Here is a 12,175-nt window from a genome sequence, read left to right on the forward strand (position 1 = left end):
TTGTTTAAGATTTTATTTATTTATTTTTAGAGAGAGGGGAAGAGAGGGAGGGAGGGAATCTTAATGTGTGGTTGTCTCTCTTGCATCCCCTCCTTAGGACCTGGCCTGCAAGCCAGCATGTGCTGTAATCAGGAATTGAACCAGCTACCCTTTGGTTCACAGGCCTGCATGCAACCCACTGAGCCATACTAGCCAGGGCATACTTCTTTTTCTTAAGAAAATATTTATGTTTTTAGACAGATGGGAAAGGAGAGAGAAAGACAGAAGGAGAGACATATTAATGCTAGAGAGAAATACTGATCCATTGCTTCTCATATGCATCCCAACCAGGGACTGACCCCATAACCTAGGCTTGTGCCCTGACTGGGAATTGAACCGGTGACCTTTCACTTTCCAGGACTATTCCCAACCACCCAACCAACTGAGCCACACCGGTCAGGGCTTTGTATTATTTCTTTTCTTTTTCTTTATTTAAAGACTTTATTAATTTAGCCCTTATTGATATAGCTCAGTGGATTGAGCACAGGCTGTAAACCAAAGCATCACTGGTTTGATTCCCAGTCAGGACATATGCCTGGGTTGCGGGCCAGGTCCCCAGTGGGGACCATGTGAGAGGCAACCACACATTGATGTTCCTCTCCCTTTCTTTCTCCTTCCCTTCACCTCCCTCTAAAAATAAATAAATAAAATATTTTTTAAAGTTTATTTTAAAAATATAAACTTTTAAACTATTTTTAAAAGTTTATTTATTTATTTTTAGAGAGAGGGAGAGGAAAAGAGAAAGAGAGGGAGAGAAACATCGATGTGTGAGAGAAACATCTAATTGGTTGCTTCTTACATGCCCCCACCCAAGAGACCTGGCCTGCAACCAAGCATGTGCCCTGATGAGGAATGAACCAGTGATCTTTTGGTTCGTAGGCTGGCACTCAATCCCCTGAGCCACACCAGCTGGGGTAGGGCTGTATTATTTCTTAAAACTTCATATGAATGTATAATTATCTGAGTAAAAAATTGAATTAAAAATAAAATAGGGATAAAATAGTAAGATGTGATCTTTATTTATTATCATCTATACATATTTCCATGTTGGAAACATTTCATAATAAAAAGAACAGGCAGTCTCCTCCGTGTGTCTCTACAATAAAATTCTCCTCAGCTGTATATTGCAACCATTTGGAAGACAGATTAAAGGGAGAGAAATCAGGAAGAAAAAATAAGTGAAACTGTAGGAAATGAATAGCCCTACCCGGTGTGGCATACATGGTTAGAGTGTTGTCACATAAACTAAAAGGTCATGGGTTTGACTTCCAATCAGGGCATATGCCTAGGTTGTGGGTTCATTCCCTGGTTGAGGTGCATACAAGAGGCAAACAATCGATGTCACGCTTTTCCGTTTTCCCCTAGCTCTCTGACCAGCCAGCTGTTAAATGTAGGTATTGTCTTGTCCATGGTTCTATCCTTGCCTATATATTCTAACTATATATTCATTCTGGGCTGTTTTATCCCCATATATTACTTCAGTCACCTCCTTGACCCATTCAAATACTTGTCTCCAGCTCTGGTCTGAGCGCTGGCTCTTTTGTTTTTGTCATGTATCCAGCTGTTTATTGAATATCTTCACCTTGATTTCATATTGGCACTTCTGACACAGTTTTCTGTTAGAATATTTTCAGTTTAAGTAGCAAAAAACCTAGCTCATACTGGCTTAAACATTAAGGAAATTTATTGGCTATATAACAGGAATCCAGAGACTAGCTTTAGGGTAATTTGATCTGGTGGCATAACTATATAATTAGCTCTCATCTCGGTGTTCTCCTGTGCAGTGTCTGCTGTGTCTGCAAACTCTCTTCCTTCATGGTCACAAGGTAGCTGCCAGTAGCTAGCAATGCACCATTGCTACACATTTTCTCATTAAATATTCAGAGGAAGGGAATAGAATTGATTGGACTTGATGAGTTAGATATTCTTTAAAATCTTTTTAAAAAGAGAGAGATTCAGCTTTGCCTTAAAAAAAGATTTTATTATCTTTAGAGGGGAAGGGAAGGAAAGAGGGAGAGAAACATCAATGTATGGTTGCCTGTCTTGGGTCCCCTGCTGGGAATTGGCCTGCAACCCAGGCATGGGCCCTGACTAGGAATTGAACTGCGATCCTTTAGTTTACAGGCCCGTGCTCAATCCACTGAGCTACACCAGCCAGGACACTGAGCTATACCAGCCAAGGCACCATTATCTATTTGAAGAACTTTTTCTTCATCCCAAAGACTGTTCCCATTGAATAATAACTCCTTACTCCCCCTCTCTCCAATTCCAGCCACTGGTAGCCTCTGTTTTATTTTCTGTCTCTTGTGAATTTGCCTATTCTAGGTACCTCACATAAGTGGAACCATAAAATATTTGTCCTTTACTTAGCATAATGTTTTCAAGATTCATTCCTGTTTCCTTGGGTATTGAAACATGCATGGATGTAGATACATGAAGTTGGGATTTATATACAGTAAAGTCAAATAGGCAAGGAATTTGTAACAAGGATGGGTTTTGAGGGTATTATGCTAAGTAGAAAACAACCCATATGATCTCACTCATGTGAAATACAAAACAAAACAAAACATAAATGAAACAAAAACAAACTCAGATGCAGATAACAGCTTAGTGGGTTACCAGAGGGAAGGGTAAAAGGGGTAAAGGGTCATTTGCATGGGGACCGGTGAAAACTAGGTATTTGGTAGTGAACACACGGACATCTATAACATGTCAAATTATAATGTTTACACCTAAAACTTATATAATGTTATAAACCAATGTTACCTTAATTTTTTAACAAAGAGAGTGGGCAAGGAAAATTTGGTGAGAGTTCTCAAGCCACCTACTGGGAAAAATTACCTTAGGTATTCAGATACCCGGTTCTGGTTTCCCCCAACTTCTTATGTATCTGTTTGTGTCCTTAGAGTATAATAAGGAGGAATTATTTGAATTGCTTTTACCTGATTGTATAACTGTGAGTTGAAGAAGCCAGGATGATGATGGCATCCCAAACTCCATTCAGCTTTAGGTTACGGAGTGTCATCATATACTTTCAGTGCTCATGAATATAATTTACCTCAAAATTTGAAACACTGTATTGTATTGAATTTATATTTGTATATGTTGCTGTGTACTTACTTCTCTAAAGATCTTTTTGCATCTAGGTATATAATCAGTTAAATGACAACACTTTTCCCACCCTTTGCAACTCCTTGTGGTATTTGCAATTATACTCTCAACATGAGATGTTGATCAAGTTACCTAAGACATTGTTACTGTGGAATTAGGGCTTAATTTTTTATATTCTAAATAGCATTCAACTTTACAGCTCAATCAGGGGCTATTTTTCAGAGGTAAACCGCTTCAGAAGTAACACGTGTCAAAAGAATAAATGTTTGAGGGACCTGTAGCTAAATGATGTTTATACAGGGGGAGGGGACAAAAAAAAAAAAAGCAGAATCATCTTCTGGAGGGCCGGCTCCTTGTAGTACAGGCTTCCCCTGCTAGGTGATTGTTCTGGGAACCCATCTGTATCGGTGTACCAGTTGGCATTGTTGTGAGAGGCTGTATTAAGTTTCATTGAATTTTTTTTTGAAGACTCGGTATGTTTGCCCATTGCATGGATAGATTATTTACAAGTGCACCTGCCCACACCTATGCTGAGTGTTCAGCAGTTTTTGACCAAAACAGCACCACCCTGGTGCCCCACCCTCCCTGTTCACCCAATCTCCACCCCCCAACAACTTTTTTTTGTTTTCCCCTTGAAAAAAGTCCTCGAAAGGAAATGTGTAGAAGAGGTGAAACAAAAACTATCAGAAGCACTAAAAGGCATCAGAATTGACAAGTTCAGAAACTGTTGTGAGCAGTGGAAAAAATGTCTCGATTGGTGTGTTGTATCAAATGGAAAGTACTTTGAAGGTGACTGAAGTTAAAACATGTAAGAATAGTCCTGGCTGGTGTAGCTCAGTGGATTGAGTGTGGGCTGCGAACCAAAGGGTTGCCAGTTCGATTCCCAGTCAAGGCACATGCCCAGGTTGTGGGCCAGGTCCCCAGTGGGGGCCACGTGAGAGGCAACCACACATCGATGTTTCTCTCTTTCTCCCTCCCTTCCCCTTTCTCTAAAAAAATTAATGAAATCTTAAAAAAGAAAAAAAAACATGTAAGAATACCTGGCTGGTGTAGCTCAGTGGATTGAGCACTGCTCTACAAACCAAAGGGTCACCAGTTTGATTACCAGTCAGGGCACACATGCCTGGGTTGTGAGCCAAATCATGCCCCCAGTAGGGGGTATGTGAGCGCAACTACACATTGATGTTTCTCTTCCTTTCTTTCTCCCTCTCTTCCCCTCTCTCTAAAAATAAAAAATTCTTTAAAACCATGTAAGAATAAATATACAATTTTTTTATAAATAAATTTTGGATTTTTGGTTCCCCCCTCATATATGCTATAATAGCTCATATCTTATGCTGTTAACAGAAGACTAAGAGAATATGGAGAAATTGGAACCCTCCTACACTGCTGGTTTTAATATAAAATGGTGCTGCTACTTTGGAAAGGAATCCCTCAAGATGTTCAACAAAGAATACCATAGGACCCAGCAATTCTACTTCTAGGTATATCCCCAGGAGAATTGAAAACATATGTTCACACAAAAATCTGTACACAGAAGTTCATAGCAGTATTATAATAGCAAAAAGGGGGGGAAACAAATATGCATCAATTGATAAATGATATGTCCGTGCAATGGAATACCATTCAGCCTTAAAAAGATATGAAGTCATGATATTTGGTATAATATGAATGGACCTCTAAAAACATAAAGCTAAGTGGAAGAAGCCAGTCACAAAAGACCACATATGATTGTATTTATATAAAAAGTTCTCGCCCTGGCTGGTGTAGCTCAGTAGATTGAGTGCAGGCCCGCGAAGCAAAGGATGGCGGTTCAATTCCCAGTCAGGGCACATGCCTGGGTTGCAGGCCAGTTCCCAGCAGGGGACACATGAGAGGCAACCATGCATTGATATTTCTCTCCCTCTCTCCTTCCCTTCCCCTCTAAAGATAAATAAATAAAATCTTTTTAAAAAAAAGTTCTGAATAGACAAAGAGACAAAAAGTAAATTAGTGGGGATTAGAGATGGGGGTGGGGGTAAGGAAAATGACTGCTAATGGGTATGGATTTTTTATACCCATTAAAAAGTGGAGATTATGAAATCGTCGAAATTTGGTGATAGTTTTACAACTTTGAATATATTAAAAACCATTGAATTACATACTTTAAATCGGTGAACTATATGATACGTGAATTATATCTCAGTAAAGCTGTTCTTTAAAAAAGGCATTGAGAAACATTATTTAAATTTAGAGCTCAGGGTTCTGACTTTTCTCTGGTGTCCAAAAGCTTCATTTTCTTTTATTGGGCATTTTTTGTTGGTTTTTCTCTTTTCCTCATTATAACCAGAAAAGAATTGAATAGCTATTATTTTACTGTGCACTATAGGAAGGAAGATGCCTCAAGCACATACATGCTTTTAAAAAATTATTTGGCAAGAGCACCAATTAACATTGGTAGCCTTTGCCATCCTACTGCTTGAGTCTATGAATTATTGTGCTTAACCTCATACCTTAGGTATGAAAGTCATATAGCCCAAGGGTATATAAATTAAATTTTGTTTAGCATCTAAGTGTCCACTTTCACAGATGAAATTGAGACTTGGGAGGTAAAGTAACTTACTAAATATTTTATCTTTTAAAAGTAAGAAGCAGTTTGAACCTATGTTTCTATGACTCAAAAATATTCTTTCTGGTGTCTCAGCGATTTCTTAACCAAACAGCCCTGGATTTAAAAGTGTTGGAGAAATTCTTCGGTTAGATTTTGTTAGTGTAAAAAATCAAAGTGAGAAGGGGAAATGATAATTAGCTTGTCTTTAATAACTTTGCTGTATAAGTAGAGAAGATATTACTTGTTACCAGCTTTAGCACCTGAGTCCATTAAGCAAAGCCAGGTATCTTAAGGTTCTGAATCCATTATCTGTTGAACTGAGGACAAATTAACAATGCACTCCTGATCCTTGCTATATTCAGTCAACTCAGGCTTCCTGTTAGATGCTCTTTCTCTAATTCATCATTCTCTTATTTCTTCATTTATAAGATAGGCCAATTTAAGATAATGGCATGCATGACCTGAGGAACTTCCCATTCATAAGTCTTTTCCAGGAGACAAATTTGGTATGAGAATTAAAACCAAAGCATCTTACATTGAGCATGCATGCACAAAAGCTGGTCATAAAGGAATGTTTCTTTTTTGAGAGAGATAAACTCTCAATAGACTATCCAGGTGAGTGTAGTATTTGGTTTCTGGCATCTATACAGTAAGTACCTAATTGACTGGTACCATAGTTTCTTTAGTCTCTAGGAAGATACAGGGTGGGTTAGCCAAGTTAACTTTGAGCCTCCATGTCCATATCTATGATTCTTCTTGTTTTTTAAATATTTTTATTTATTCATTTTTACAGAGAGGGGAAGAGAAGGAGAGAGAGGGAGAGAAATATCAGTGTGTGGTTGCCTCTTATGCATCCCCTGCTGGGAACTGGCCTATAACCCAGGCATGTGCCCTGACTGGGAATCGAACTGCGGTTGTTTGGTTCACAGGCCCTCACTCAGTCCACCAAGCTACACTATCTAGGGCTATGATTCTTCTTAATACCATTACTACCTACCCTCTTTCATTATGGATTATTTAAGGGACTTTATTCTGATCTCACTTGTATTTTTCTTTCCATAGGATGGATAGAATGACAGAAGATGCTCTTCGCTTGAATCTGTTGAAGCGGAGCTTGGACCCAGCAGATGAGCGAGATGATGTCCTGGCCAAGCGACTCAAAATGGAGGGGCATGAGGCCATGGAACGTCTGAAAATGTTAGCACTGCTCAAACGGAAGGATTTGGCAAATCTTGAAATGCCACATGAGTTACCCACCAAACAGGATGGCAGTGGTGTCAAGGGCTTTGAAGAGAAACTCAATGGAAATCTCAGGCCGCATGGAGACAACAGGACTGCTGGAAGGCCAGGCAAAGAAAACATCAATGATGAGCCTGTGGATATGAGTGCTAGACGGAGGTATGGCTTGATTCAGCTGCCTCCAGGGATAGATAGGGTCTTCTTATAAATGAAGCCTGTGAAAATGGAATGAATTTAATGAGAGGAGGGATTTTCATCTTAAGTTTCTTGAAAGAAGACAGATCTGTGCCATATGGCTTGACCCTGAATTCTTCTCATTTCCAAATGAAACCAGGTGCCTCAAAAATTTGCTTAGCATACAGAGAACCATAGTTCTTACCTTAAAATAAAGTGGCCATTTCTGGATAAAGGAGGCACTATAGTACTGATACCCCAATTAAGAGTGAGTTAATAATATACTTTTATTCTGATCTTACGGCTATTTTAGAAGGAAAAAAGTCTTTTTCTTCAGATCATTCCAGGAGTTTTAGGATCTGTTTATTACGGAGTCTCAGCTTTATTCATTAATTTTGTGTACCTACCAATTATGCTTTTTTTTTTTTTTTTAGATTTTATTTATTTATTTTTAGAGAGGAGAAGAGAGGGAGAACGAGTAAGAGAGGAACATCAATGTGTGGTTGTCTCTCAAGGCATCCCTTACTGGGGACCCAGCCCATAACCCAGGCATGTTCCCAGATTGGGAATCAAACCTGTGACCCTTGGTTTGCTGGCCAGCACTCAGTCCACTGAGCCACACCAGCCAGGGCCCCAGCTTTTATAACATCAAAAACAATATGGGCCCAGCTTTTCTTGTGTCAGCAAGGAAATTATCTTTCTGTGGTAATTCTCTACAGTTTTGCTTCATTTGTGCCCCTTTCCCCAACATATGTATACACATTCACTTGTACATGTACACTCATGCTTGTGCTCTTACACACACACACACACACAACACAACACAGCACAAGCAAACATTTTCACGGGCCTTTTTTCTGGTGTCTGTCAAGTGAGTACCTTGAAACTGGAGCACATACTAAGAGGTTCCTAGAACTAGCTGAGGGTAGTGGGTAGTAGAGCCTACCTTGACACTGAATCACAATATAGAAAAACTCTAGTTTTAAGAACATTCAGTTTGTTACGGTTCAGAAACAACTTAATAGGAATGAGAATTACTCTTCAGTGTTCAGTTGCCTTCCAGCTGACCTTCTGACTTTGTCCTAGAACTGATCCAAAGCAGGATCTTTAAACTGGACTGGTGTGAGAAAGAAGAAGAAAGGAGGAATGGTTATAACCTTATCTGAGTTTCTTTCTCTACCTTTTAACATTTACTTACTAGTATTTTCCCTGGATTATCTTTTTAAAACAAAACGCCCAATAAAGGAACATTATTCTTAGTATAGCATTAAAAACCCTTAGGAAATTTCAGATAAGTTCCCTAGTAGCCCTGGAAGAGGAAAAAAAGTATTGGGAGCTATAGGTAGTGTCAGCAGAATGTTATGAAAGTAGGTTAATCCTTAGTTCTTTTGGGGAAAAAAGAAAGTGGATGAATGAGATCATGTACCTGAGCAACCCACTTGTCCCATAATCACTCTTCCCCCTCTGGAGCCAGTGACTAATTCTATTTCACTGGGGAGGAAAAAGAGGAAAAATTGTTAGGTGGGTTTCTCACATCCCAAATTGGAGCAGAAGATGTATTTTTCATAGAAACATTGTTACACATTTTGGTAAGATCTCATTGGTGCTATTGGAATTATAAAATATCAAAGATAAATTCTATTTTAAAAAGTCAGGCTACCCTGAAAACCCTACTATTGCTTTTAATTTTATTTTAGAGGGCTGGCCTTTCGAAACAGTCCTCTAGAAACTGGGAGTCTTTTTTAATGGTCCTCAGGGCAAGAAGCTTGATGTAAACCATGTAGAACCCCATTCTAATGGAAAAATAAGGTCGTGTTGGACAATGTCTTTTTCCCATTCACCAGATATACTGACAGCTATTTCCACTTAGTCCCAAGGTTTTCATAAGAATGAATAAGATTAATAGAGGGCTCAGTAAGAACAATGACTTAGTTGATATGGATAAAAGGAGAGAATTTAAAAGCAGAAAGAAGGAAGTGCTCTTGCTATCGTAGCCATATCATAACTGCCTAAGTATCTTTTTTTTTAATCATTTGGGCAAGTTACATCTACTGTGAAATAAGGTAAATATGAAACTAGTGCTGCTTATAGTTTGTAATGCCAGTTTACATGGCAGTTTGGGGTTTTTTTGTTTAGTTTTTATTACTGTGGTCTTAAGGATTAGCAGTTTTATAGTTTCTGGGAACCTGCCAGTCTGAGGCACAAGTGATGTCAGCAGCAAGTCCAGCTTTTATAATGTCTCTCTAACAGGTAGTGTTTCATACTTAAGAACACAAAATACTGTAAATCATATATATGAATTTCTGTCCCTGGAGAATTTAATAAATTAAGCCAGAATTTCAGGTCAAAAGTTAATTAAAAACTTGAGGAATGAAATGTGACTTGAGCTTTGTCTTACCTGTGCTGTCTTACTAATGTGGGTCTGATTATATCTGGAAATAAAATACCATTTAGAGCCATGGCTCAGTTGATTAGAGTGTTGCAGGTTTGATTGCTGGAGAGGGCACATGCCTGGGTCCCTAGTCTGGACACCTGTGATCCCTGGTCCTGGTGATCCGCAGCATGGACACCTGCCATTATGTAGCTGATTGATTCGTCTCTCTCTCCCTTCCTCTCTCTCTAAAAACAATGAAAAAATGCCCTCAGGTGAGGATAGGTAAAAAAGAAAAAAATACATTATTTAGGGTTCTCAGATACAGCTCCCTAATAGATGCCACTCAATTGCAAAATCTCCATCCAGGAATGTCTCTGCCTGTCTTGTTGCCAGACAATCCCTAAGCAGTTGGTAGGTGGCACTCATTTGAGCAAGGAAGAATTCCTTAACTTAGAAATAATCTGTGGTGTGTGTATCCAGCAGGGACCAAAATGGAAAGAGCTTACTGTTGATGTAAACACTGGGGAATCAAGTAGAAGTAGAAATCTACCAGAGCTCAAAATTGTTCACCCATGTAAGTGTTAGGGGTGGTGGAAAGATAATACAGAAATGATAAATAAAGTCACCAGAAAAAAGAATTCACTTTATTTATTCCTGACCATTACTTTAGGAACTTGGAGTTAGAGAATGAAAGGTTCTTTTTTTCCTTTATTGGCTTCTTTTTCTATAGCCCCACATTCTCAGCTTGCTGTGTCTGTGGCCAGTGGTTATAGAGTAATGCAGGAAAATGTAATAGTTCCCAAGATATTCTTATTATTCTGTCCCCTAATTCTATTTCCTGAGCTAAATTTGGTTGATTTTGTAACTCCGTTTTACTGTGTAGAGAAATTGAATGCCTATGCAACCATCCAGGGTGCCTAGTTTAAAAGGCATGTGTGTGCCATGGCCAGTGTGGCTCAGTTGGTTGGAGGGTCATCCCATAAATGAAAGGTTGTAGGTTCAATCCCTGGTCTGGGTGCATAGGGGAGACAACCAATTGATGTTTCTCTCACATCAATATTTCTCCCTCTTCCTCCTTCTCTCTAAAAGCAGTGAGAAAGTGTCCTCCAGTGAAGAATTTTTTTAAAGGGGGCAGGGGCACTTGTGCCAACAGCAGCTGAGTCAAGAAGCCCCAAGAAATGGTAGACAAGCTCTCAGGACTAAAGATTTTGAGTTACATGTTTAAAAAGACCTAAGAACACATTGCTTTAGACCTATATACTCTGAAGTACAGTGAAGAACTCAGGGAAATAGGGTCTGGGAAGATACTTTGAGTTGAGAAAGTAGAAGAGAGGAAGAAGATCTGCACTGACTTGGAAACCTAGTCAGTTAGAATTTCCAGGATTCTTGTTACCCAGGTCTTAAGCAGTGAGTGCCATTTTTCATCATCTTAGAGAAACAAGTCTGATTCTTTTAAGGCTAACTCCGCAAAGACCAAAACTAGAGTTGTTTAGTAAATAGACTCTAAGGAAACCAGTGTGAAAGATTTAGATTTGCAAGTCATTTCTAGACAGTTTCTTTCTGAGGATGATACTCAGTAGAACTCTGGCAAGTAGGTGCAAGTTCCATATATATTTACATCTGAAGTTTCAGTCCTCCAGAAGGCTGTAGACATTGTACTTGGCATTGTCCATTCCCTCAAGCCATTGAGAACAGTACCTTCTTTTGCCTTAACTCTTGACAGGATAGACTATCTTGGAGTTGCAGTATAACCTCCTTTCTTATAATTCCTCAGAGAGCCAGGACCGTGTTGTTACTGGTAGAATGAGTTGCCTCCTTCAGCAGTGTGTCTGTCAGCTGTACCAAGAGTGGGCAGCTAGGCTTTACTGCCTGTGCTCTTCTTCCCCTGTCAAGCTAACCATTTTCTTCTTGCTTCTGTATAACTAATGAGACAACCCAAAGGAGAGTGAGGTGCAGGAAAAACATTTAGAATTTTTATTTAATCAGTATGAAATGAACGCTCCTTTCTATTTCTAAACCCATTGTCTTTGTTTCAGCATCCTCTGTGAAGAGTTTAGACAGAAAAAGTACCTTTGTAGAGGTTTTTTCATTACTCACATTTTAGTGTCTTCTTTATTCTAAGATTCGAGTTCTCTGTCTTCCCTGGGTGAATTGGTTCAGACCAAAGTTGCCTTGGATTTCTTTGTTGGGTGTAGAAAAGAAGTTTCTTAAACTTTTCTATAAACCTTCACTGTTGGACATACCTTATTTTTTTTCTATTTTGTTGTTTAGTGAGCCAGACCGAGGAAGGCTAACTCCCTCCCCAGACATCATTGTTTTATCTGATAATGAGGCTTCCAGTCCTCGTTCCAGCTCCCGAATGGAAGAGAGACTCAAAGCAGCCAACCTAGAGATGTTTAAGGTAAAAAAAAAAAAAAGGCAGAAAAAGAGAAAAGTTTTTCTTACTACCTTTATTCTCTTTAATTCTGTAAGAGTCCCACTTCTGGTTTTCTTATGGTTTACTTTTTAGATCTAAATACTTACCCATTGATGATACTTTGTAAATAATTATTAACCTCAGTGGAACTTTTGAAGGGAACTGTTAGAATCAAGTGGAGAAGTTAGTTTGAAATAGCATGTTCAATAGAATTTATCTTTGGAAAATGAAA

The 12,175-nt window shown here is 38.9% G+C and overlaps 1 protein-coding gene across 3 annotated transcripts in view; it reads left to right on the top strand.

The window, feature by feature from the left end:
- The window catches only part of GATAD2B (GATA zinc finger domain containing 2B), a 94,390-nt gene that overhangs the window by 72,064 nt on the left and 10,151 nt on the right, over positions 1–12,175 (top strand). For 2 of the 3 annotated variants that reach the window (XM_037162518.2, XM_037162520.2), the window contains exons 2-3: positions 6,803–7,138; positions 11,799–11,928. In XM_037162518.2, the coding sequence (XP_037018413.1) occupies positions 6,804–7,138; positions 11,799–11,928 (465 nt within the window). In that variant the 5' untranslated portion in view covers position 6,803. Of the gene's footprint in view, positions 1–4,497; positions 4,635–6,802; positions 7,139–11,798; positions 11,929–12,175 lie in introns of all 3 variants that reach the window. The other variant, XM_053666205.1, reaches the window with a different exon arrangement.

Source organism: Artibeus jamaicensis, unplaced genomic scaffold (assembly GCF_021234435.1).
Source record: "Artibeus jamaicensis isolate MK-2021 breed Jamaican fruit bat unplaced genomic scaffold, CSHL_Jam_final contig_447, whole genome shotgun sequence".
NCBI lineage: Eukaryota > Metazoa > Chordata > Mammalia > Chiroptera > Phyllostomidae > Artibeus > Artibeus jamaicensis.